The sequence below is a fragment of the Borostomias antarcticus genome (genome assembly GCF_949987555.1).
Source record: "Borostomias antarcticus genome assembly, chromosome: 12".
NCBI classification, from domain to species: Eukaryota; Metazoa; Chordata; class Actinopteri; order Stomiiformes; family Stomiidae; genus Borostomias; species Borostomias antarcticus.
Window position 1 is genome coordinate 15,531,321 of NC_140245.1, and position 27,574 is coordinate 15,558,894.

General features: G+C 47.4%; 1 protein-coding gene across 1 annotated transcript in view; it reads right to left on the bottom strand.

Moving 5' to 3' along the window:
• LOC311315740 (inactive dipeptidyl peptidase 10-like) overlaps nucleotides 1–27,574 on the bottom strand; it is a gene marked incomplete at both ends in the record, with an annotated part of 77,480 nt that overhangs the window by 37,670 nt on the left and 12,236 nt on the right. Inside the window, 2 exons of the mRNA XM_084446443.1 lie at nucleotides 9,938–10,033; nucleotides 10,261–10,375. Of these exons, the coding sequence (XP_084302569.1) occupies nucleotides 9,938–10,033; nucleotides 10,261–10,375 (211 nt within the window). The remainder of the gene's footprint in view (nucleotides 1–9,937; nucleotides 10,034–10,260; nucleotides 10,376–27,574) is intronic.

Below are 27,574 nucleotides of genomic sequence, written 5' to 3' on the forward strand. Positions count from 1 at the left end.
CTGTGGCTCCAGGCAAACCCAGCCATCTTAAAATAGACTTAATTTCGTTCTTACACCCAACAACTACGAGGTGTTGGTAGTGTCACAGCCACTCTGTTGTTGCAAAGCCAAAGTGCAAGAGTAGCAAAATATAAATACAATACTGTAGGTGCTTCAGTGGAAGGTAGTGCTTCTTGAGTTTTGAACATGCATGAGAATCCATGAACATTCAGCTGAAGACGTCTCATTACTAAAACCAGCAGGGGATATACAGTAAATAGCCATTCTATGGGGTGACATAAGTGATATGACAGGCACAGCGAGCTAGAATAGGACTGCTGTGACTAATCTCTTTAATTATATTTAACTAGCAACCAAAGCCCAAACTACCGTTGTTGTGTGACTGAAGAGACATACAGTAAATGACGTCTGGGACAGAGAGATATCAGTGCTCATTGTGAATCTACGGGCGCTACGTCCACGGTCCACTAGCTATGTGGCACACGTTGTGCTCTTCTTCGCTTCATTGGCTGTGAGCGTGATGCACTGGCTCCCCGTCTGAGGAAAACAAACCCTGACGCCTCCCCTGTGGCTGACCACGCGCTCACCGGATGATAGCCGGGGAATCATCCGCACGGCAAAAATAATAAGAGTATCGTTGAAGAGATGATGATATGGTTCCCATGGTTACGCTAATTCAAAATGCATGGGTTTTGAATGGGATGGCGGGACGCAGGTTATACTGAAGAAGCCGGGTGGAGATTAGGCACTTTGCACTTTGGTCTGTTCTCAACAGCTGCACAGTAGAATCAAATAACATATTTACCTGTTGTTTGTATGGCACAAATTGGTTTTCGGCGCACTTAATATCCCAATGAAAATCATAACAATTTTAGCACAGTGCTTGAACATGCTTCAACAAGCTTGAACAAACATGCTTATTATTGCTCACCAAAAAGGGTAGCAAACCACCGGATAAAATTATAGCAACTAACAACTTCTAAAACTGTGAATTTCATAACCATGATTTGAATCACCAACAAGACAGAACATGCCTCTATAATACCCCATAGGCTACATGTTGAAATGATCAGCAGCTATGCATGCACGGTCTGCCTCAAACAGAGACCTGATGATATTACAGTAAGCAGCTGATGGTTACAGTAGCAAGAGCTGTGAGACTGAGCCCCTTGCTACCATCCTAGGGCCTAGCCACTCCAGGTCAAGTTTATTTGATATACAGCAGCCCGTCATGGGACAGGCGTAGACTCAATGAGCACTCCATCCCTGTCTGCTCTGCTCTCAAATTCACATTCAAATTCAAATGAGCTTTATTAGCATTAAATACAATGGTATCTGTTGCCAAAGCAAAATGGTGATAATCGAGAACAGGATACAGCAGGAATACTGTCTCTATGTCTACATGTTCTCTCTCTCTCTTACACACACACACACACAGACACACACACACGCACGCATGCCCACACACACACACACACTCCCTCCTACTGCCCCTAGTACAGGGCAGTTTCAATAACTTTATCAATAACTTTATCCCTAACACATCTCTTAACACCTTGGCTTGTCCATGTCTGAATGCTAGGCTACACCCAAAAGTTGCCTAAATCATTTAAATCCTAATGCAATAAAAATTGATAGATGATTAAGTCATTGCACATTACAGTACATGAGAAGGCAGGTCAGCGGAGGAACCGGGCCCGACCCATACTGGCGGCTGGGGCGGTGACGTCACCAGGACGCTGGAGAGAGCGCGCTGCGTGCTTCGGGCCGGCGCAGCGTGTGAGAGGCCACGGCGCCCGGCGCACATAATGAGAATCAACAGGCGACTGAGACCATTTGGATGGGCTCTGCCCTCTGATGCCTTCTCCACGGGCGTCTGTTCTCCATTTCCCAGGCGTCTGGAGAGAGAGCGTGCTCGCCGTGGCGGTGTGCCCAGGACCAATCACACGCCCAGGACCAATCACACACCACCGCCCACACTGCTCCATCTGCGGAGTCGGAAGCTTCATGGGGCGGAGTTATAGGGAGGCGGAGTTATGGGGGGCGGGGTTATAGGGGGGGCGGAGTTATGGGGGCGGGGTTATAGGGGGGGCGGAGTTATAGGGGGTGGGGTTATAAGGGGGCGGGGTTATAGGGGGCTGCACCGTTACAATCATGGATTCATGCATATTGTGATTTTTCCCCTCTGCAGGATACTGATAGGAAAGGCTGAGATTAACGTGTTCCTCTGAGTCGCCTGCTAGATTAACGTGTTCCTCTGAGTTGCCCGCTAGATTAACGTGTTCCTCTGAGTTGCCCGCTAGATTAACGTGTTCCTCTGAGTCGCCTGCTAGATTAACGTGTTCCTCTAAATCGCCCGCTAGATTAACGTGTTCCTCTGAGTTGCCCGCTAGATTAACGTGTTCCTCTGAGTCGCCCGCTAGATTAAACTATCTCAAATTCAAAACCAGCTCTACTCGGCATTTGAGCACTACGAATCACAGACATGTGCGTTGAGAATGTGCCAGGTGCGCTGACGAATCACAGGCATTCTCGAGTCAGCAACTTCACTTGGGTTGAAAGATAATGTTGACAGTTTTGGCAATCCACAATTCGCCAAATTCAGACTATTATCAGGCGTATTTTTTTTTTTTTTTTTTTTTTTAGACATTTATTTAACCAGGTAAGCTCATTGAGATAAAAAAAAAAATCTCTTTTTCAAAAGCAACCTGGCCAAGAGGCAGCAAATTACAATACAAAAGGTTAGAATACAAATAGCATACATACAATAAATCAAATAAGCTCAGGTTAGAGGTATAACAACTGATTTAAAGCAGTGACAAACCCCAATGCTTTCAAGTTCCTTATCCTTGAGAATTTCAACAAAGCTGTCAAACGGCATCAATTCAGGCAATTTTACACGTAAGTCAGCTTGCAAGGAATTCCATGCAGAGGGAGCAGCATGTCACTGGTCACTGGAATGGGGAATCTGCAGTCCCTGGGAAAAACAAACACAAAACAAACAACAAAACAAACAAACAACACTGCTGCCTCAGAGAGGTATGACTCATTACGGAAGGAGACTATCCAAACCGGCTCCAGCCCCTCCCCAGACATATGGGCAAAGATACAAGAACTCAAAATCAATACTCACTCCCATCCAGTTTTTGAGGAATTTCCTGCCGGTAAGAAGACTCTCGATGGCTACTCGCCACTCAATGAGAGCCCAGGTTCCCTCAGTTGTCCCTTGATTAAAATATTGCTTAAATGTTAGTTTTAATGCACAATAACAGTGCATATAATAGGCAATAAAAAAGACAAGCAAACAATTTGGCAAAAAGTAAAAAGACAGTACTCTAGTGCAACATTAAAGTTAAATAACAATATAAAGATTAACCGTAAAGGGGTAGTTAAGAATTTTGGACATAGAGCCTCATTTACGACTTACCCATAATGTGGGTCATTTTCAGCTGATTACATGTTGTTTCTTGTTCCGGTGTTAAAGGGCAATGCTCGTTTTTGACAACCTGGACCTTATTTACGACATTATAAGAAGTTTGACTCACCGAGATCACTTTGGTGTAGTTCGGAGGCCTGTAGAAGAAATTTAAAATCCAGCACGCATGCGCACAGGCCAGCGCGCAGACTGGCTATTCTCCGGCTACACTCGCGGCTCACATTCTCTGCGCTACGATCGTTGTTGGTGCCGAGAATATTGTCGTCGTCATTCGTCAGCAACAATCCGATCGTAGCGCAGAGAATGTGAGCCGCGAGTGTAGCCGGAGAATAGCCAGTCTGCACGCTGGCCTGTGCGCATGCGTGCTGGAGCAAGCGTGTAAAGATCATATTACAGAGGCTAAAGACCCCGTATTTGAAAACCACAACAATGCCTCGCGTTGAGGAATCTCAACTGTCGATTCATCCAATCTGATTGATGAAAACAACCGTTTAGCGGCCGAAAATAGATTTTGAGAAACTGCATTCTCGGTGCCCCGATCACCGTCATTACATGGATATACTGGCTCGCGCTGGATTTTAAATTTCTTCTACAGGCCTCCGAACTACACAAAAGTGATCTTGGTGAGTCAAACTTCTTATAATATGTCGTAAATAAGGTCCAGGTTGTCAAAAACGAGCATTGCCCTTTAACGGCATGCTAATGCTAGCGCAATGCAGTAGAAGTAGAAGAAGTAGGCTAACATTCAAAGAAAACTCACTTAAACACCAAGTGCACCCAAATAAAATCAAATATGAGGACAGTGTGTCATGGGCTCATTTGGTTTTTATCATTTCATAATTTCAATCCAACTATCAGAACCCATTTATTTGTTCAGACTTATATGTCTCTCTGTAAATAGGGAGGCGGAGCGATACTGTACATACAATAACTAGCCAATTCAATCCAATTATTGATTTGCCATATCAACAATAAGTTGATAGGAATGTGTCAGGTTTGGTCATCACATCAAACAAACATCTAAACAAACAGCACACAACACATACAGTACAAGTAGTACAAACACACAAAGTGTAGCAGGTGCTCGGCACGCCCGAGGTAGTTTTAGTGTAAGTTCAGATGTCGGATAGCTTGGGGAAAGGTGGTATCCCCGAAGCGAGTTGTTCTGCATCTAATGCTCTTGTATCTCCTTCCTTATGGGAAGTGCTTGTGTTGCCGTACCAGACAAGGATGGAAAAGGTGAGAACATTCTCTATAGCTGATCTGTAAAAATGAGTCATGGCTGCCTGACTGACCTTGAACTTTTTCAGCTGCCGCAGGAAGTAGAGTCGCTAATGGGCTTTGCTTATTTTGAGGCTGGTGATGAGATTCCATGAGAGGGATTCGTAGGAATGGGAAGGAAGAGACTCTCTCTACCTCGTGACCATTGATGAAGAGAGGCAGATGGTGGCTGGCATTCTTCCTGAAATCAACAACCAGCTCTTTGGTTTTAGAGATGTTGAGTATGAAGTTGTTGGTTTCGCACCACCTCACTAGCTCCTCCGCTTCCCTGCGTTATTCTGATTCATTGTTGTTGGACCCACTACCGAGGTGTCATCAGCGAACTTATACAACAATACTGACTCAGAATGTGATCTACATTTGCTATTGTATAGAGAGTACAGTAAAGGGGATAAGACACCCCAGGAGGGCGCCGGTGTTCAGGAACCTAGGCAGCGAGACAATTTTGACAACTTGTTTCCTGTTACATAGAAAGCTGTAGACCCACTGACAGGACAGGTTGGGAATGTAGCATTATAAGCCATGTTATAAGGTTATTTACGATCATATACAACGGCCGAATTCAAAGTTTCAAAGTTTTCAAACGGACAAAACCCAATCAGAAGCATACTTTATGGCGATTTTTTTTGTCAGAACATCAACATACACCAGTGACCACTCGGTGAGTTTTCCGTCTTTGAAAACAAGAGTTTATGGTGTTTGAGGTATTTTGTCTAAATCAAATCAAATCAAACTTTATTTATATAGCGCATTTACATATACAGAGGCAACACAATGCGCTTTACAGAGAGCAATGGGAGGGTGGGCATAGGTCCCACCCCTACATATTCCAGAGGGAAGCAAAAAAACTGTTTCACCTGGGGGCCAGAAAAGTGAGCTGTAAAATGTTTTCCCTGACTTCTCTCAACAAGACGATTGAGCAAGCTACTGGAAAATGTTTGTCTATTGGCTAAGAACATATACAGAGTAGTCAACATGGGCTAGATACTTCATAAGAGAGACATGACAGTAGAGTGCACAAATAGTTCCAGAGAAGTTGCCTACATGGTAGACCATTATGTGTTAGCTATCCCTGTAGTCTCTAATATGATATTTGAGTGAATCATATAACAAAGCACTTAGCAGAACAGGCTCATAGAGAATGCCGCAAAGCAGAGGTGGGGAAACAGAAAGCAGAGAGCCAAAGGTAAAAAGGGGCAGGGTTGGCTGACGACACAAAATGAGCTAGTCACGCAGAGGCAGGGGGCCTTTCAAGGAGCCATTAAGTGGACTTTGGCCAAGGACGGGGGGGGGGGGGGGGGGGGGGTTCTCCAGGGCCTGCTACAGGGTGGCCTACAGGAGACTATGGTCTATGCACCTATGGATCCATTGAGTGTGTTAGCGGTGACGGGCAATATCTCGAGAGTGTACCATTTGGCAAAACTTTCATATCAGCGGTTGTATATGATTGTAAATAACCTTTTAACATGGCTTATAATGCCAAATTCTGAACCTGTCCTTTAACACCCAGTTCCAGTAAGTAGTTTAAAAACTCCCCTGGAACAATAGTATTAAACGCAGGGCTGAAATCAATGAAAAGAACACGGGCATGTGTACGGTAGAGCTGGACTCCAGGTGTTGGAGGATAGAGTATAAACATAGGGACACTGTGTCGTCCACACTTCTATTTGCTCTGTAGGCAAATTTATGGGGAGCCGGCGCTATTGTCTTCACAACAAAAAGGAACAGAAGAGTGGACTATTCTCTTACGATTAACACAGGTTGCAATTGTCACGTTCGAAAGGGATATGTCTGACTTTGATGAGCTTAGTTTACTTAACCTTACTCGTTTGGAGTGTTTATATGTGAGTTTTCTTTGAATGCTAATCGTTTCGGTTTTATTGCACTAGCATTAGCATGCCGCTAATGCCTGAACGAGAGATCACATGGAATCAGCTGAAAATGTTCTCCATCAAGTCCTAAAGGAGGCTCTATGTCCAAAATTCTGAACTACCCCTTTAACTTTGCCCTCAGCCAAACTGATTTGCCCAAGAACAAATAATAGATTTAGACTCTGACACCAAAGATTGCCTGTTAGATATACCCAAAATGAATCATATCTCATGTTAAACCTCTGTAGAGACATCAGAGCCAGCTGCAAATTTCAAAAGGTCTTGGCGAAATAAGCTATCCTCGGCGGGGTAGCTTGGCCTACCATGACCAACCAGACATCTTGATAGCTATGTACTGTAGCTACATCTCCGAGCACCTCAGAGCAAAATTTTAAGAAGGCTAAAATCGACCACAGATTTTATGTTTCAACAAGTTCATAACTGCCTAAAAGTCGTAAAACTACATTCTGTGACACAACAGTAGTATTTCGAAAATTGTAACTTACAGTTTTGAGTTGAGTTTTCTCCTCCAGCATTGTGGATGATATTTTGCTGCTGGTTGGTGCGAAATGCATTCTGGGATACTTGGCTATTTCAAGTCCACACAAGTCATCTCCCGATGCATCATTGATAAAACGGGCGGAGGAAGAACACATCCAGGCATTTGGAATGTACTTGACTGTACTGTACTTTTGAATGGGTACTGTACTTTTGAATGGGTACTGTGCTTTTGAATGGGTACTGTACTTTTGAATGGGTAGCAAATTAAATGGTACAGCAGCGACTGATGACATTTCACAAGTCTACAAAAACACAAGTACAGACAAGAATGCAGATTATTTTTCCTCGTTGGATGGCAAAGTCTTATTTTTAAGTTATCAGCAGCCATGTAGTTACACACAGTTCGCCAACTCCATCATCATTAGTGTTACTTCCAACTTGAATATTTAACTTAGTGTTCCGGGAGCTCAGAGTCGTGGCCTGGTGAGTTTTTCACCGCCTCTCTCCTTCCCTAATCCCCAACTTCCTAGATTTGTCAGTAGCATGTTACTTTTGAGTTAGATATTGTCTGAAAACAGAAATTGTGACACCCCTATATACTATAAGTAATCCTTGATCCCTCCGTGGTTCAAGGAGTGATAACTTGAACATTAAGAGGCAGCCCAGGGCTGTAGCACAGCAGCCATGTTGGGAGAGGATATGTCCTCTTTGTCTCAAAGTATTGTACAGATGGTCAAAAAAAGAGCCACCCAGGTTGTTATACTTGGTACCTAACTAACTAGTTGATATAGCTGTTAGCTACATTATTAGCATGCTAATGTGTGTCTACTGGTTTTCATGTTACACAAACATATTGTACATCGAAACGTTCACATGATTGTGCTGATTTGCAAGATGTAAATCTAAGATGTTATATGGATATTTTTCAAGTTATCGCCATTTGTTCGGCAACTGTTCAACAACGAGACTATTTTAGGGTGCATGCGTTCGGGTGGCTGGGACTTGAGCAGAAACAGGGCCAATTTCCGAGCAGAGTTTGAGGATTACTTAACTAATATTTAATAAGTTTGTTTTGCCCCCGTTGGTATGGGCAACGGGACCTATAACTAGGTGTGTTGGCAGTGGTGAAGGAGGAACACAAAGTGACACTGAAACCAAGGATAAAATAGGAATTCAGGATTTATTCCTATAATGCAACAACACAGGAGACAAGGGAACAATGAGCAGTGCCAAAGGAAAGAACTCAGTAAAACTCCTGACTAGTCTACCTATCCCATGACAACTAAACTATCTAACAAAAAGTACATGGGTGGCACCTGCCCCTAAACCTAGTGTGCATAACAATAGGACCGCCTGCGTGATGAGATATATGCCCATGGGCGGCTTACCTGTCCCCTTTCCCCTGTGCGTTGATAACTGAAATAACATACAACGTATGAATAAAGTATGTCAAATGATAACGTAATAGAACTACAACAAAATGGCGATACTGAACAACATAGGATACTTAACACAACACTAACTGACCAGGCCAAAACAAACACACAAGACTAAGCAAACAAACACAGCTGACAAACAAAACACACTTCACAACATAGCGAAAAGGAGTCAGCTCCAGAACAAAGGACAGGTTGGGGTATATATAACAGAGAGGACACAGATGATTGGACGCCAGGGACACCAGTTAATTGGACACAGCTGCATGGAATGGAGAGATGACGAAGGGGAGGAGGAAACCAGCAAGGAGGCGGGACGAATGGAAGGAGGGAATCTGCAAGCAGGACACCTGAATGAATGAATGGGAGAACAGAAGGGACAACCAAAACACAACACAAAAGGGACAGCAAAACACACAATGCAACAAACACAGAACATTACTATGGTCACCCCTGTGGCCATAACAAAGTTTAATAATAATAATAATTTAACTATTATTTAAACTTGTGAACTGTGTGTGTGTGTGTGTGTGTGTGTGTGTGTGTGTGTGTGTGTGTGTGTGTGTGTGTGTGTGTGTGTGTGTGTGTGAGTGGGGGTCTGTAAGCAATTTAACAATATTTTGAGTTGTTGAGTGGAAGGATATTTTCGGTTAATCATAAAAGCTTGCTAGTTAAAATAGCAGCAGACCAGCTAATCCAGCATAAATTGGTGCATAACCACTAAGTCACCAGAATGCAGGAAATGAAGCCTCTGAAGCTTAAAATAAAATACATTTAAAAAGTCCCCCCCCCCCCCCCCCCCCCTTTCACAAGGCTGGCTACGGGCCTGTTAATCAAACCATTTTCTTCTCTTGCTAGCATGAAAAAATCATAAAAGTATAAGAAAAGAAATCATGTGTAGTGCCCGCCTCGTAAAAGGTTTAGCATTTCAGGTATAAGAACCTGGTGTGAGGAATGCAGGGTCTGCAAAGTGTTACCCTGTACCCTGTGGTCCACAGTAGGAGCCTATAATATTAAACAGTAGGAGCCTATAATATAAAACCATTAACAGCACCAAACCTGCTCAGTGCATTTCATGTTAGGTCAGTGCATTTACTAATAGCTTATCAAGGCTGCATTTTCTATGCCTGAGGTCGCTTGTGAGGACATTCCATCCTCTACCTCTACTGAAAAATCACAGCAGAGAGATATTTTGAAGGCTAAAAAGCATTTAGTGAGAGGTAAACGGAGCTGTGTTGTCATCTCAGGAGAGCGTCTCTGTGTGAGGTGCCCTCTTTCGGGGGTTCAACCTGAAATCAGTTTTTGAAAATAAGGGGATGGGAGGAAGAGGAAAAAGGCTGGAATAGAGTTGCCCTTTAAAAAGGGTTCATTTGGGGCAGAAGAGGGAGAAACGTCGATCTCAGAGCACTTACTGCTGATCCACCGGGCCTCTGGATGGTGCTGGCTGAAGTGCGGTTTGAACAGGTCCCAGGCAGTCAGACGGGAGTTACCAGCGCCCGGCACCTCCACTGCACAAACACAACAGCCTTCGGTCAGGGAGCAGCACCAGTGGACAGCCAGTACAGCTTCATACATGCACTTCAGAGAATCATATCACACATGGAGGATGGAAATCCCATGCTGTTACTGCAACATGGACACACAGGGTATGTTGTGCACGCACACGCACACGCGCGCACACACACAAACACACACATTCACCGTCACCTTCCTCCCGTCGTGCAACATGCTGTACCTGGCGTGAGGACGAACACGGACATGGTGATGAGAGAGCAGACCGCCACGATGACCAGCAGAGAGATGGCGATCCCTTTCCAGTTCCTCTGCGTGGGGCTCACGTCCACGAAGTCCTGAGAGAGAGAGAGAGAGAGAGACAGACAGAGAAAGAGAGAGAGAAAGAGAGAGAGAGAGAGAGCGAGAATGAAAAAAGAGAGAGAAAGAGAGAGAGAGAGAGAGAGAGAGATAGAGAAAGAGAGAGATTGAGAAAGAGAGAGATAGAGAAAGAGAGCGAGAAGAGAGAGAGAGAGAAAGAGAGAGAGACAGAGACAGAAACAAAAAATAGTGAAGATTTCACCCCGTACTACAGCAACATGCTAACGACAGGCTTCTTAGTCTGAGAAGAGCAGCCACTGCTGAGTTTTGACAGCGAATCTTCTAAATGAGCCAGAACACTTTCTAGCCCATGTTGTTTTCGCTGACCCCCGCTGAAAGAGCAGAAGGTTTTATAGCCAAGATGTGTAAAAATAGACAACGTGTTGTCACAGTACACCTCTATCTGCAGATCCTGGGCCCAGGGAGGATCAGAATGCCGCGAGCTGGAGACGCTACCTGCAGGTATCGATTGCTCTCGAGTAGCCATCTCAGGAGAGATTACCGTAGACCTTCAAATGAACCTTGCATGTTGTCCTCCAAAACACTGACCACCAGAGAAACGGATACGGACACTTTCTCTCACAGTATTCCCAGACCTTTTCTCTTAATGTAAGCAGGTGCTGGAACAGTTATAATTATAATATTGGCTAGGCCTACTCCGTTATCAGTTCCAAATACAGTGGAAACTGCTTATGGTGATCACGGTTACAGTGATCAACCGTTAATGTGGATCAAAAAGCCAAAGGACAGAATCATTCCTATACAAATGCTGTTTAAATTATTTGCTTACAATAATGAAGCAATCCACTTACAGTGTTCATTTTCGTCTTTTCACACATTCCACACAATATATGGAAAAAAAATGTCTAACTATGATGATATTTCCCATGATAGCTGCCTCGCGCTAACCCGTCTGCTGCTGTAGTCTGGCAATTCACTAGGAGCGCCAGGCAAGGTGTCGCGTGCACTGAAATCATGTCGGGAAAAATAATTTCATTCATTTCAATTTAATTTTCTCTCAATGAAAAACGTCTCCTCGAACTCTATTAAACTGCCCAAAACGAGCCAACGCAGCAGCAAAACTTTATTGAACGCGCACCTATGGTTGAAGCTGCTCTCGTCAAGTGGATTGATAATGCCTGATCACGCAATGCCCCCTCGAGCCCTTAAACGGCAGAAGAACTGGGAGAGAGCCTGGGAGAGGACAATTTACAAGTTTCCATCAGCTGGTTTGAGTGATTTCAAAAGAGAGGGAACATTAGCATGTTTCTGAACGGGGAACGGGATGGCACAATGTAACATTTGGTTATAGACTAATCAATCATCCGCTTATAGTGAACAATTTGACCTGGACAGACATGATCACTACACGTGGTTCACACTGTAGGCGTGTTAGGCTAAAAAACAGGTTGTTGAAATCAGCCCAGTATTCAACACCATACCCCTGGTGAGTCAACTAGGCGGATACCCAGTGTTGGGGAGGCTATGGGAAGGACTGTATAAGGGGACTGGTTCAATAGGAATATGTTCCATTCGCCCCCAGGGCGTCGGTCAGGACACACTTGACAGGAGAGTGAATTTGGTATATGGCAACTTTACTGAGGATGTAGGCACGGCCAGGGTACAGTACAGGCATGGGTATGCAGATGGTTGAATGGTAGGATGGTACAAGCACTGAGTGCGAATTACGGTGTGTGTGTGTGTGTGGTTCTGCAATAAACAGATACATAAAACAATAAGTATGAGTGCAAAATACCATAATTCAGTATCAAATAAATACTGCAATAATATAAAATAGTATGCAATATGCCTTTACAGTACACACATTACTTAGCAGTACACTTTCCCATACAAGCTGCAGAATAACATCAACATAAACCAATAACTTCAAATAATAGTCTCCGCAGCATGAAACTGCGCTAAATGAGCTTAGTTGAAGGGCCGACCGCAGCTGCGGGTGTTGCGTAATGGCGGCGCCCATGGAACACACATGACCGAACTTAATGCAGATCAGACGTGCTAAATAAAGTGCTTAAAACATGTAAGTGCGCACGCCAGTCTCACGTGTATTTCTTTACAGAATCTTGACTTACAGGAAATATAACAAAGGTATACAAGTTGTGCTTAAAGGACAATGCTCGTTTTTGACAACCTGGGGCCTCATTTATAAACGTTGCGTAAGTACAAAAGCGTGCGTAACCCATGCTGAGCAACTTTCTACGCAACTTTCGGTATTTATAAAAAACAAGCTGAGCGATAAGTTGGCGGAAGGTGTGCGTAACTCTACGCACACTTCGACCCTCCTTTAACTACGATAAGCACGTTTCTGGAGAAAGGGGAAAACGCGACTCCGATGGCAGAGGGATGAAACTCGGGAAAGTCTGCGAAACACATGACATATTGAATAATAAATACATCGGTCGCTGCAAGAAACCCTCCAATGTGTCACACAGTTTAAACGGAATCAATCGCCACCGTAGCCTAATCACGAAATAATGTCGGCATTGCTTTGGATGTGTCTGTGAATTTACCCATTTGTGTCATAATATAATGTTATGTTGTAGGCCTATTCATTTATAGGCTATCCCGAGAAGCATCACGGGCAGTAGCCTATGAATAAAAGCCACATTACGTTGATAACACAACACGACACGAGCCTATAGCTTATCATAGTAATGATTCCGTATGTCGTTAGCCTACAACTATAAGGCCTATACCGCACCAAACAAATGTTGCATTCGGCGTTGAAGTATATTTATTCAGTTAATCATGTATTTAGTTAATTATTCGTATGTTTAATTATCCACCTATTCATTCGTTAATGTATTTATGTATTTATAGCCTATATTTGATTAGGCTTTTATGTAAACCCGAATGACCACTGAGGCAAGCCGCAATTACAATGATGTTGAGCGGTGAATGGAAATGTCCTACTTGAGGCAACTGTAGGCTACATTAGGTTATATTGTACATCATCATATATCCTCATATTGTCTTATGATTGTCATGTAGCAGGCATACGAGGAATGTGGGCCTAAAAACGCATGTCATCCCAATGCTCACATGCCGCTTTGGTAGAATTAGCTGTGCGCAAAACAGCGCATAAGTGATGCGTCTCCAAGTTGTAAGAACACAAGGGAGCAAGTTAGATTATTAATTTGAATGACGAATCGTCATGTGTGTAGCTATAATTACGCTTTATAGAATCACATGAAACTCATCCATGGACCCCATATATTTACAAGACCTCGATACAGGCACTGATATAGCTGGATTATAGTAGGCCATGACGCACGGGGCCTTGGATATGCCGGTACTTGGCACAGATGTTCTAATATGTGCTTGGGTATCCCGCAACATCCATTAGAACACGCAGCTTCTATATGCCTACAGAATGTTTTGAGAAAGTATGTGAAATGCATGATATCCCGGAAAATACACAAATTGGCTGCTGCAAAGAACCCTCAGATCTGTCGTACAGTTAAATTGGGGATACTTGCCTTAAGTAGTCACTATAGGCCTACATGTTTGCATTGTTATGGATGTCATTGTAAATTGACCCGTTTATACGTTGATAAGTTAGGCATTTTATTCATGGGCCACACTGTGAAGCATTAGATTACGTGCAATATAGATCCAAACCCCATTACCCATGCAACAACACTATAGGCTTATAATGATTATCAGTTTGGATATAAGCAGCCACCTATATAAGGCCTACCGCACTAAACGAATGCCAATATAGCCTGCATGATAGATAATTCATTATCTAACAGACCACTCAGGCCTAACAGGTGCTCTTATCAGTCGTGCACATGTGAAATCATCGTTCCGAAAAGATACTTTTGCGGCGTCTCTACCTCGTTGACCAATACCTCCACCTCGCATCGGTAAAATGTATCTTTCTCTTTCTGCCTTTTGCACTCGGCTCCATTGTCGTTGCATATGTATAGGCGTATCACTGACCATTTATAGGCAATTGTGGGCGTTAATTGGGGTGTGATCAGAACGCGCGTTCACGTGCGCCAAGTTAAGTGTTGATTGTGATTTATAAAGGGCAGCTGGCGTAGGCGTGCCTGAGTGAACATGGGTTGTGATACGCAGCGTTTTATAAATCGGAGATTTTTTGTGCGTATATTTTAGTAATCACTTAGCTAAGCTAACTTAGTTACGTGGATTCTACGCAATGTTTATAAATGAGGCCCCTGGACCTTATTTACGGCATATTATAAGACATTTCACTCACCGAGATAACTTCTAACTAAGGTCCACGAGCATAACGAGCATTGTCCTTTAAGGCCCGCAATGTAAGAAACAAACATCAAAGGAACGTGTGAACAATCAGCTGTCAATCAATCGACGATGGAGCCGAAATAAAGTACAGAAACGGCAGTAACACAAATCAGCACGGCCAATGAGTACAACATAAATTACTGGGTTGGAACAGTGAACTTACAGTAATTCAGAGACGCACACTGACACTGCAGTGCTGCACAGATGAAGTTGTAGCGTGGCGAACTTGACTGAATTCACCGCTCTAGTACTGGATGAATTAAAGACCCAGAACGCATTGTCCACTTAAGGTGGCAGGTAGATATTACTCACAGCTTAACTCTGTTCTTAAGGTGGAAATAATAAGCAAATATAATAATCATGTACTTAAATATTTGGAACCTTTCTAACAGCCGCCCCCGAGAGTACATTCGCTCCTAAGAAAGGTGACAAAGTCTCTAGTGTCTTACGAGGGGGTGGCGGTGACGGTAGTGCTCTCCGCCTCCTCACCGGTCGGGACAGCTGGCAGGGAGACTAGCCTGGCCACTGGTCTGGTGTAGTCATGATCTCTGATCCTCACATCTGCAGAGCAGACGTGGCCATCAGCGCTGGGGTGGACCTTGGTGACATGGCCCATGCGCCACAGAGCCCGTGGGAGCTGGGGGTCTACCAGCATCACGACAACGCCCTCTGTGATGTCGGCTCTTGTCGAGTGCCACTTCTGGCGAGTCTGTAGGTTAGGCAGATAGTTCCGCAGGAAACTGGACCAGAAGCGATCTGCCAGAACTTGGGAGTGCCTCCAGCGACGACGGCTCAGTAGCTCGGTCTCTGGATACACGATCTGGGGTAGGGATCCATCCGGCCGCCCCATCAACAAGACATTGGGTGTCACGGAATCGAGGTTGGTGAGGCTGGAGGAGACGTACCCCAGTGGCTTAGAATTGAGTATCCCTTCCACTTCAAGCAGCACGGTCCTTAGTACTTCCTCTGGGACTGGCTGGGCTCCCACTGTGGTGTACAAGGTTGTCTTCACTGAACAAATTTCCCTTTCCCACACTCCTCCGAAGTGGGGTGCTGCAGGGGGGGTTGAAGTGGAAGCTGATTTTCTGCTTGGCAAGCTGCTGTTACAGATCTGGTAACAGGGCAGCGAACGTCTCTCTCAGCTCCTTTTCTCCTCCCCGGAAGTTGGTTCCCTGGTTGGAGTACAGCTCGGCTGGTGTCCCTTGGCGGGCGATGAATCGCCTGAGGGCCATCAAGAACGAGTCAGCGTCGATGGAGTTCAGGAGATCCAAGTGTACACCTCTGGTGGTGAGACACTTAAAAATGATACCCCCCCTCTCTACTCGTGCGCCTTCCCACCTTGACTTGAAATGGCCCGAAGCAGTCCATCCCCGTCGAGAAGAAGGCTGGCTTGAAGAGGCGCAGGCGGGCGGCAGGGCGGCCATCTTGGGAACAGAAGGTCTGGCCTTCCAGCGTCGGCATTCTGTGCAGGTGTGCTGGTAGCGGCATATCGCTTCACGGCCCCGCAGGATCCAGTATGAGCGCCGTATCTCCGCGAACACCCTCTCTGGCCCAGGATGGTGCAAACAACTGTCAAAGTCTTGAATGAGGAGTCTGGTAGATGGGTGGCCAGGATCCAACACGATAGGATGCACTGCTGTCTGCTCGAGGTCTTCGGCATGACGGAGTCTGCCACCAACACGAATGAGCTCCTCCTCTTCATCCATCTCGGGTGACAAGGTGAGCAGTCTACTGCTGGATAAGACAGGCTTGGCTGTCTTCAGGAGCCGCAGCTCGTCTGGGAAGCTCTCACGCTGGGATCGCTTGAGTATGAGGATCTCTGCATTGCGGTAATCTTCAGCAGTACAGCTGCTGCTCTGATCTGCCGCCCCATGCAGCTCCTGCGTTGTAGCTTCCAGCAGCTCCCTCCAGGTGTCATACTGCTTCGTGTCTGTGTCTACTGCACTGACCGTGGTTGAAGTGACACCACAGAAGGCAGACTTCCGCAGCTCAGAGGCATCGCCATCATGTTCGACACTGGGCTTGACAGGCCACTCTTCTACGGGTTGAAGGAGGAACTGAGGCCCTTGGCTCCACCTGTTGGGCTTCACAAGGTCTTCCAGGCGCTTGCCCCTTGTGATATCATCAGCTGGGTTCCTCGCTGAGTCTACATAGCGCCAGGCATGGGGGCTGGTGAGTTCCTGTATTTCCGGCACTCTGGTGCCAACGAAGATCTTGTAGCAGCAGGACTCTGACTGCAACCACGTCAGCACCGTTGTGGAGTCTGTCCACAGGATTGTCTGATCGATCTTCAGCGTGAGCTCCTTCTCTATGAGCTTAGCCAGTTGGGCTCCAGTGACGGCTCCACACAGCTCCAATCTGGGCATGGAGAGGAGTCGCTTGGGTGCAACTCTGGAGCGGGCCAGGAGGAAGGACAGATGGACTTGGCCTTGACTGTCGACCGTTCTCAGGTATGCCACCGAGCCATAAGCTTGCTAGGAAGCATCAGAGAACACATGGACTTCATGGGTGACGCTTAACTCATCCACTTCAGCTGGTACGTATGCTCGTGGCAAGGTGACCTGAGGCAGGAACCGTAGCTCTTCCTCCCAGTCGCTCCATGCTTGCAGGAGGTCTTTGGGCAGGAGAGGATCATCCCAGTCTTGGTGTTTCTCCCAAAGGCGTCTGACAAGTATCTTGGCTCGAATGGTGTAGGGTATGATGAACCCCAAGGGGTCGTACTGACTGGCTCCATACTCCATACTCCATGGGTCGGTGCTTGTAGCCTATGGTATCAGTTTGACAGCGCCAGCTGAGTCCTAGGGTGGATTCAGGGGGGTCTGCTCTGTCTTGGGCAAGCCAGAGCTCGAGGCTGTCGGACCTGGCCTCCTTGGGTAGATGTTCAACGACGCTTGGCACGTTGCTGGCCCACTGGCGTAGGTCAAACCCACCGGAGGCTAGGAGCTCCCGGAGTCTGTCCACCAGCTGTCTGGCATCCACCGGCGTAGGCAGGCTCTGTAGTAGGTTGTCTACATAAAAGCACCTCTCAATGGAGAACCTCACGTCGTCGTCTCCTGGCTGGCTATGTTCGGCTACATGGCATTGCAGGGCAAACGTGGTGCAGCAGGGACTGCAGGTGGTGCCGAACGGTAGAACCTTCCACTCGAATACTGCTGGAGGGTCATCTCTGGTCAAGTCGCGCCAAACGAACCGTAGCAGGGGACGGTCTTCAGGGAGGAGGTGGACTTGATGGAACATCCCTTGAATGTAAGCGCTAAGGGCGACAGCGTGTTCCCGGAAGCGCAGTAGCACTCCCAGGAGCGATGCTCCAAGGGTGGGTCCAGGCAGCAGTGAATCATTCAGGCTCTGGCCTCTGTACTGATAGGAGCAATTGAAGACAATTGTTCTTGTCATTATGGCTCACCATGTGGTGAGGAATGTACCACTCTTCTCCCTCTTGGTTGACTTCTTCAGGGCTTAGCTTGGTCACGGAGCCTGCATCCACCAGCTTCTGGATCTCTGCGCTGTAGGCTTTAGTCCACTCTGGATCTTTAGCCAGTCGTCTTTCTGTGCTCCGCAGACTCGGCATGACGGCTTCTTTGGGGGCGTGGAGGACAGGCATGTCTCCCTTGCGCAGAAGGGGCATGGCATAGCGCAGGACCCCTGCTACCTCCACGCGGATGGTCTTCTCTTCTAGCAGGGCTACTGCTGCTTGGTCTTGCTTCGACCTGGTTACAACCTTCTCACTCCTGTATGGAAGAGTGTCGAGCTGCCAAAGCTTTTCAATATGCTTGAACAGTTCTGAATTTTGTGTGGGAACTGATGTCACCAGACACTGCTGTGGACGTAGAGGCTGCTGGACGAACCTTGCCGGACCCTGAAGGGTCTAACCCAGTCTGGTACGGACAGCGGCGGGCCCACCTGGAAGACCCAGTCTGATTGGCTCGATGGCGGTGATCAGGTGTGGGTGGTCGGAGCCAATAAGCACCAGGGGTCTGACACTCTGAAAGGGCTTGATTGGTAAACCAACCAGGTGGGTGTACCTCTTCTGGAGTCGGTCCATCGGGTAGGACTGCTCAGACAAACCAAGGCAAGCTGAGGTGAAGGCCCTGGAGACTAGGAAGCTGGTCTTTGGATCAGCAGCAGGAGAGATGTGGAAAGATACTGAAGAGCCACGGAGCGTCTGGACATCCTGTCTGATGGTCCGCAGGGGCAGTTCCTCACGTGTGCCTTGTAGGCCGAGCTCTCGGGCAGCTGCTGACAGGAGCATAGTCCTTTTGGACCCGTCATCCAGGATGGCATAGGTGGTTAGAGTGTGATTGCCATGATGGAGGAGCACTCTGACGACCTTCAGTAAGACCCTGTTGTCCTCTGGTGGTCGGTCGAGGTACAGGACTTCAGTGGCAGAGCTCACCAGGCAACTCTCCTCCTTGGTCGATGGTCTCGATGGTCGACCGTTGACTTCATGAAGGACCTGTAGATGTTTCCCTTGGCACAGGCCGCAGGGCTTCTTTAGGTCACATTGGGCTGCTTGGTGAGGCCTTGCACAGCGCCAGCACCTCTTGTTGTCCTTTATCCAGTCTGTGAGTCTTTGGTCAGCTTTGTGACTTCTGCACACTGGCTAAGGAAGTGCTCCTCCTTTTTTCACAGAGAGGGCAGTAGGGCTTGGCTCTCCCCTTCTTCCCCTTGGAGCCTCCCGTAGGAGCGCTTTTCTCCTCGGGGCCCTTAGATCCGTGGAGGACAGTAACGGACCGCTGTCCCTGGCGACCTTCTGACCTGGACGCTTGCTTCTCTTACACCTCTCTGGATGATGTCTGCCCGTCGAAGTCCTGACACCAGGATTCATACTGGAGCCACTGGGCCAGATCGAGCAGGGTGGGAACAGTCCCTGGCTTCCGGAATGTGCATCGACTGAAGTTGGCTCGTTGCTCTGGGGGTAGTTTGCTTAGCAGTCTCACCACATGAGACCCACAGCGAAGTTGCACATCACCATCAGTGCCCAATGTCTTCAGAAGGCCGACCAGCGACTGGACATGGAGGGCGAACCGCTCGAAGGCTGTGGTGGAGGAGGCTGTGAGGTAGGATCCCATTGGTAGCGCCGGGGTGCGGTGGAGGTGGAAGCCATGTAGGGGGAATATGGCTCCCTGCTTATCTGCCGGGGTTGGAGGAAGGGAGGTTGACTGCCGACCTTCACTGGTGACGCTCTGCGGCGGCTAGCTGACATGGCTTGGCTCTTCATCAGCTGTAGCTCCGCCATCAGCTCGTCGGTCCATCGTCGGTTGAGCTGGTGGCTCTTCAAAGTCCGCTGTGTCTGGCCATGGTGGGGGTTCAGGCCAGTCCTCGTTGTCCTCAGTGTGGACAGGATGGGGGTCCTAATGGCTGACGGAGTGTGGCGTAGCTTGCTGAAGGCCAATCACTGTGTTGGTTAGCCTCCTCATCTCAGTCTGAACTTCACAGAGTGCAGCCACATCAGCGTGGATGACCTGCTGTGACTGCTGTAACATGACACTTTCGTTCTGTATGTCCCTGAGTTCGTCTCTCAAGGTGTGTTCTTGGGGTACATGGAGTGATGGTGGTTCTCAAATCTCCTCCCTGGGCTCTCTCTCTGGATACCGTAGGTGGGCTAGCTGGGTTTCCGGACTGTACCCCTGCCGCTCTGGGTAGTACAGGTCCGCCTCTTGGAGGTCAGCATCCCGCCTGTGGTGATCGATGTAGGGAGAGGGGGTGGAGTAGGGGGGGGGGTCATCTTGGCTGCTCCCTCCTCATGAGATGGCCGCTCTTCCTCGTACCTATGCCTGTCTCGTTGCCTGTGCCCGATGTAGTTGACCTGGTAGTTGTCCAGACGGGTTGGTGGGCGTGTCTGACGCTTAGGCCGTGCTCCGCTGTCTTCAAACTCCATGTTATCCAGGGGTAAATAGAGCATCCGGCTCGAAGGACCACAAATGTTGGAGAGGCTATAGGAAGAACTGTATAAGGGGACTGGTTCAATAGGAATATGTTCCATTCGCCCCCGGGGCGTCGGTCAGGACACACTTGACAGGAGAGTGAATTTGGTCTATGGCAACTTTACTGAGGATGTAGGCACGGCCAGGGTACAGTACAGGCATGGGTATGCAGATGGTTGAATGGTAGGATGGTACAAGCACTGAGTGTGAATTACGGTGTGTGTGTGTGCTTCTGCAATAAACAGATACATAAAAACAATAAGTATGAGTGCAAAATACCATACTTCAGTATCAAATAAATACTGCAATAATATAAAATAGTATGCAATATGCCTTTACAGTACACACATTACTTAGCAGTACACTTTCCCATAAAAGCTGCAGAATAACATCAACATAAACCAATAACTGCAAATAATAGTCTCCGCAGCATGAAACTGCGCTTAATGAGCTTAGTTGAAGGGCCGACCGCAGCTGCGGGTGTTGCGTAATGGCGGCGCCCATGGAACACACATGACCGAACTTAATGCAGATCAGACGTGCTAAATAAAGTGCTTAAAACACGCCAGTCTCACGTGTATTTCTTTACAGAATCTTGACTTACAGGAAATATAACAAAGTTATACAAGTTGTGCTTAAAGAACAATGCTCGTTTTTGATAACCTGGACCTTATTTACGACATATTATAAGACGTTTCACTCACCGAGATAACTTCTAACTAAGGTCCAGGTTGTCAAAAACGAGCATTGTCCTTTAAGGCCCCCAATGTAAGAAACAAACATCAAAGGAACGTGTGAACAATCAGCTGTCAATCAATCGACGATGGAGCCGAAATAAAGTACAGAAACGGCAGTAACACAAATCAGCACGGCCAATGAGTACAACATAAATTACTGGGTTGGAACAGTGAACTTACAGTAATTCAGAGACGCACACTGACACTGCAGTGCTGCACAGATGAAGTTGTAGCGTGGCGAACTTGACTGAATTCACCGCTCTAGTACTGGATGAATGAAAGACCCAGAACGCCTTGTGCACTTAAGGTGGCAGGTAGATATTACTCACAGCTTAACTCTGTTCTTAAGGTGGAAATAATAAGCAAATATAATAATCATGTACTTAAATATTTGGAACCTTTCTAACACCCAGAGAGAGTGCGCCAGACACCCGTGGGGCTGCGCTACCGTAGAGAAAGGCACACAGGCTGAACTCCCAGGGTTCATTGCGTTACAGCCTCCTGTCTGCACTGGAGCCATTATGTGAGTGTTAACCAGAGGAATGTTCAGTTCGGTTGTCTATTTGTCTGTAGCCCTAGACAGACAGACAGACAGATACTTTAATGACCCCCCTAGGGGAAAATGTGGCATTTCAGCACAGAAAAACATAAAATATATAAAAATATAATAAGGAATTACAGCAAGGTTGGAAATGCAGATAGAGTATGGCCTGTAACAATAAGCATAAACATGAGGAAGAACAGGACTATATTATCCATATGTACAGCATGTGCACAGCATAGTATATAATACAATAAGATAATAAAAAACATGTACATACATACATACATACATACTGTCTTGGCTTTCAAAGTTGTCATTTCTAGTGTTAAGCCATATTAACGCCTACAAAGAAGGACTTCAAACACCAATCTATATCCACAGTACCCGGCACTAACTTGGGAGTTGATGTTGATTGAAGGTATATTGTGTGTGTGTGTGTGTGTGTGTGTGTGTGTGTGTGCGGGTGTGTGTGTGTAAGTAGGCTAGTGCGAATGAGTGCACCTTCACAACAAAAATAAGAAAGGTTCAATGTGTCATGTGACATGCGTCAAAATGTGGATTCAAGAAAAGTCAAAGTTCAATATCAAAACAAAAATAAATCAAACAAACAACATAAGCTACAGTATACCGCATTGCTTGCGATCGATGGCTTATTCTTGCAGTCTCACGTTTTGCGGTTGAAAATCAATGTCCTCTCGGCGTCCTCATGCCTGAATCGATTGATGTGATGGACACACCGTGATTGAGTCACTAACTCATCAAACTACGACGACTTGTAGTTCTACAAAAACAACAAAAATGGCTCCAACACATACATACATACATACAAACAAACATATGCACACATGCACACACACACACACACACACACACACACACACACACACACACCAGTGGCAACCCTGGTGAGGCCAGGGCTCCGGCATGGCCACTTCAGCACCTTGGTGGCGGACAGTGACCCTGACCACGGCCACTTCAGCACCATGGACAGCGACCCTGGCACAGCCACTTCAGCACCATGGACAGAGGCCCTGGCACAGCCACTTCAGCACCATGGACAGCGAGGCCTGGTTGTGAGTGGCATCTACAGGAGACCCATCGTCTCCCAGGCAACAACCGGACACAGCTGCCCCCACTTGCCTCATCAGCCGCCCTGCCGGAGGAGCAGCAGCTGGGGCAAATCACCTCGTCAGAGCCAAACACCCTCAAAAGGACACTCCAGACCTCATTCAAGAGTTTAGGGCTGATGACTAACAGGGCCAACCCCCGCGAAGCACGGCGGCCGGGAGGGGATGGCTGGTGGGAGACAGAGCCCCGGGTTTTTGATTGTTAGGACCCAGAACCCCTCTTCTCTTGTTTTTGATTGTTAGGACCCAGAACCCCTCTTCTCTTGTTTTTCACCCTCAATAAATGCACGACTGTGCAGGAGAGCAGTAACCCCGTCTCCTCACATTTGTGTGCGTCCCATCTGGCCTCACCTGGTCTCACCTGGCCTCACCTGGCCTCATGTGGTCTCACCTGGCCTCACCTGGTTCCCACAGTACATACATACATACATACATACACACCTCCACAACACTCACAACGCTCAGGTTGTCAGTCTATAGACCTGTCTGCCTGCCTGTCTGCCTGCCTGTCTGTACAACTACAGTTCTGCCTGTACTGCTACTACTGTACGTGTATAGTTAGAATCATCATTCCCTCATGTCATGCAAACGCAATGTTGTGACCACAGTCATTATACTGCAGCATTATTACGTTGAGAAACGAGGTGTCTCTGCTGTTGTTTAGTGGTGACAGGAGAGTGCGCTGGTTCTAAAGCCGCTGGTTCTGTCAGTATGATGGGCCAGCCCTGTCAGGTCCTAAATAAAAACACATCACCTCGTCCATCTACTCTGCTTCTATAGACACGGCCCTGCTCAGCCCAGGTCAGATCGACTTGTTTCGGAACACAGGGACATCTGTCACTCCCAGTAGACTGATTTATTAACGGTCAGAATGACAGCAGAAGGAACTCGTTTCAGATGGAAGTCTGTTGTGAGATTGAGAGACAGTTTGATTGGGGCGGCTGTGGGGCTCAGGTCGTCCAATGATCGTAGGGTCAGCGGTTCAAATCCCTTCCACTCCTGTCCACATGTTGAAGTGTCCATGGGCAAGACACAACCCCATCCTCGGGTCATCCACAGACGGGCCTCCCATCTTTGTCTCCAGTTATCCCGGTCCTCCACACACCTGCCGATCTTTTCGGTGCTCTCCACTCCCGCATCCATCTTGATTATGTCGACGAATGTTTTAGTAGGACGTCCTTGGTGACTTGTGTCCACGCCATGGAGGTGGTTCCCATAACACCAGCTTGCTGGCCGGAAGCTTGCGGTGTCTGTAGCAGTGCCCAGCCAGCCAGCCTCATTCTCCTTGCTGTTGTCTTCCCACTCACCCTTGACCTCTCTCCATACAGATCTTTGTGCCCGTTATGATAGTTTCACGGGGGAGGTTGGATTTCCACACGTTGCTCATGCCGTTTAGAGCTCTCTGCGTGAGCGCCTTCCTCACTTTGAGGTCCTGTTCTGTTGAGTTGACCCAAGAGCACAGATATTTGAAGTCCTCAACCTCCTTCAGAGCAGTACCTTCAGCTGTCACTAGGGGTAGATGTTCCGGGGTGTTATAGGTGATGACCTATACTGTGAGTTTTCTTGGCGTTCAGACCAAGGCCCACTTTGGGATGTTCCTTTTCCCCTCTGGTCAGGATCTCTTGTGCTTGCCTCACGTGGTTAGATATCAGGCTGATGTTGTCGGTGTAGTCCAGGTCTGTTAGGACTACACGCCAAATTTCTCCCAAAGAGCAGGCTAGCACCTTGCATGGCAGCTGCCGCCATTGTTGCGAGTCCTATATGTGTGTGTGAATGGGTGAACGAGAGGCCCTGCATTGTAAACTTTGGATAGAAGCGCTATGTCAGTTCAGTCCATTCACCACAACTGAGGTAGGACGGTGATCTCTGCGCTGTCAGTGATGATGACAGACACCCCAGATCTCTCCCAGTCTCTGGGCCTGCTGTACCTGTCCTGAAGGGGCTGATCACACCGAGACACATCGCTAGAAACCTGGCATGTGCTCCTCTGTTGTGCCGCCAGCCACGTTTTTCAAGAGGTTTTTAGATGTGCGTTAAAAGTTACGATATTCTCAACTTTTCCGATCAAGTCACACTGCACTGCTCACTGGCCCAGGCGGTCAATCAAGTAACTGCCTCTACGGCTGTTAATATGTCACTTTATTAAGTTTTCAGGCTAGAAAGTAACCGGTACAGTAGATTCCTGTTATGTGGTCAGTTTAACCAACAACACCTGTTTGTCTTGTGCTATAGAGTTTGGGAAACCTGGCTAACTATTCTAGCTAGCGCCACAGACCACAGGCGCACTGCGCTGCATTTTGTTTCGGGCGGTTTTGAAGCGGCCTCTGGTGGCCGCTGTGTGATCAGCCTCTAATCCGTGTCTCCGTCTAACCCAATCTCGCCCACCTGCGTACAAATCACACAAACTTATAGGCGTGCAAACCGTACGCAGATTTTGAATACACCGCACCCAGGTTGCAGGCAGTGGTCCAAATACCGCGTGTGCACAAAATGTATGGAGCCGCGCGGGCAGTGAGCATTGAGCAATTACTGCAATATGCGGAGCTAGCCAGAAGGGCCAGCTAGCTAGCCAGCTAGCTAAGGACTTTCATAATGTAACGTTGTGTCATCCGTATGCAGATTTGACGAGAGTGGGCTGCTCCATGCCCCCCCACTCCCCATCTCTCTCTCTCTCTCTCTCTCTCACCTCTCTCCAGGGTGGTTATTACGCTGCTGTACCAGACAGACAGAAAGTGGCGTGCTGCTGAGAGCCAGTAATGACCAGCCCAGCGGCTGTAATCACACCATACCTGCGCTAGCATCTGCCTCATACCTGCCATTAGCTCACGCAGGGGGCCCTACTTACCTGCTTTGGTTATAAGGATAGATTATAAAGACATGATTGGCTATATGCCCGTGTCCCGAGAAATTCCTAATCCAATCACCAGACCCTGTGTGATTAGACAGGAACTGATAAGTGGATAAGTAAAATACAGAAAATGTTCTATTCAAAGCTTGTAAAACTGACATCACCACAGACCTGCTGTACACATTTGCATACTGAGTGGCAATGTAATTGAGAGTTAATATAGACCTACAAATACTGCACTGTACTATATCGACTATTTGGCAAAATTATGAAGTCTTAATCCCCTCACCCCACGCCCTACTTAGGGCCATCCAATCCCTGTACACCCAGAGCGAGAGCTGTGTCCGTGTCCTCGGCAGTAATGGGCTGCTCACACGTACGCTTTGGAAGCTTCAGCGTTGGCGCTTGTGAGTGGGCGGGTCTGACGCTCACAAACAACAACCAATCACATTGTCCAAAATGACTTTTTTAAGCAGTATAGCCTGTCATGTAGCTAGCACCAGACAGCGATCTCTCAAAACAAGTCAAGAGGGGGGTATTTTGATACACTGATTACATTTCGAGAATCTACATAGTTAATTTGTCGCCTGAAAAACTGTTAACATTTAAATAAGTGACATAGTACCCGGAGTACAGACAACATTACAACAGTTGAGTAATGGCGAAGGACGAGAGGCATGAACAGCCTGTGACATCAGCAGCTCATGAATGAAGCCCATTGGCTGACGGCTGCGGTAACGCTTCAAAAGATGAACTTTTCTCAACTCTCAACGCAAGCTACGCAAGCAACGCGACGCAACTGAACCACAACGCAACCACAATTCCGTTCGGCAACGCATGATGCCGCTCCATTCAAAGTGAATGAGAAGCGTCAAAGTTGAAGCCTGAAACACATACGTGTGAGCGCAGTGTAAGTCTTCTTCCTTTCCGGTGGGGGTTGGCCTCCGCCAGGGATGCGCTTTGTCACCAATCCTGTTTGTGATTTTCACGCACAGGATATCGAGGCGTTGCCGTGCGGAGGTGGGTTTGCAGTTCGGTGAGCTGGGGATCGCGTCGCCGCTATTTGCAGATGATGTGGTCCTGATGGCATCATCTGCCTGCGACCTCCAGCACTCTCTGGATAGGTTCGCAACTGAGTGTGAAGCGGCTGGGATGAGAATCAGCACTTAAGTCTGAGGCCATGGTTCTCAGCAGGAAACCGGTGGTCTGTCCGCTCCGAGTAGGAAATGAGTCCTTACCCAAAGTGAAGGAGTTCAAGTATCTGGGGGTCTTGTTCACGAGTGAGGGAACCATGGAGAGGGAGAATCGGAGCAGCTGGTGCGGTTCTGCAGTCGCTTTACCGCACTGTTGTGACCTATGGTCATGAAGGATGGGTCATGACCGAATGAACGAGATCACGGATACAAGCGGCTGAAATGAGTTTTCTCCGGAGGGTGGCTGGGGTCTCCCTGAGAGATCGGGTGAGAAGTTCAGTCATCCGGGAGAGACTCGGAGTAGAGCCACTGCTTCTTTGCGTCGAAAGGAGCCAGTTGAGGTGGTTCGGGCATCTAGTGAGGATGCCTCCTGGGCGCCTCCCTAGGGAGGGTTTCCATGCGTGTCCGGCTGGGAGGAGGCCGTGGTGTAGACCCAGGAATAGGTGGTGGGATTACATCTCCGCACTGGCCTGGGAGCGGCTAAAGATTCCCCAGGCAGAGCTGGTTGATG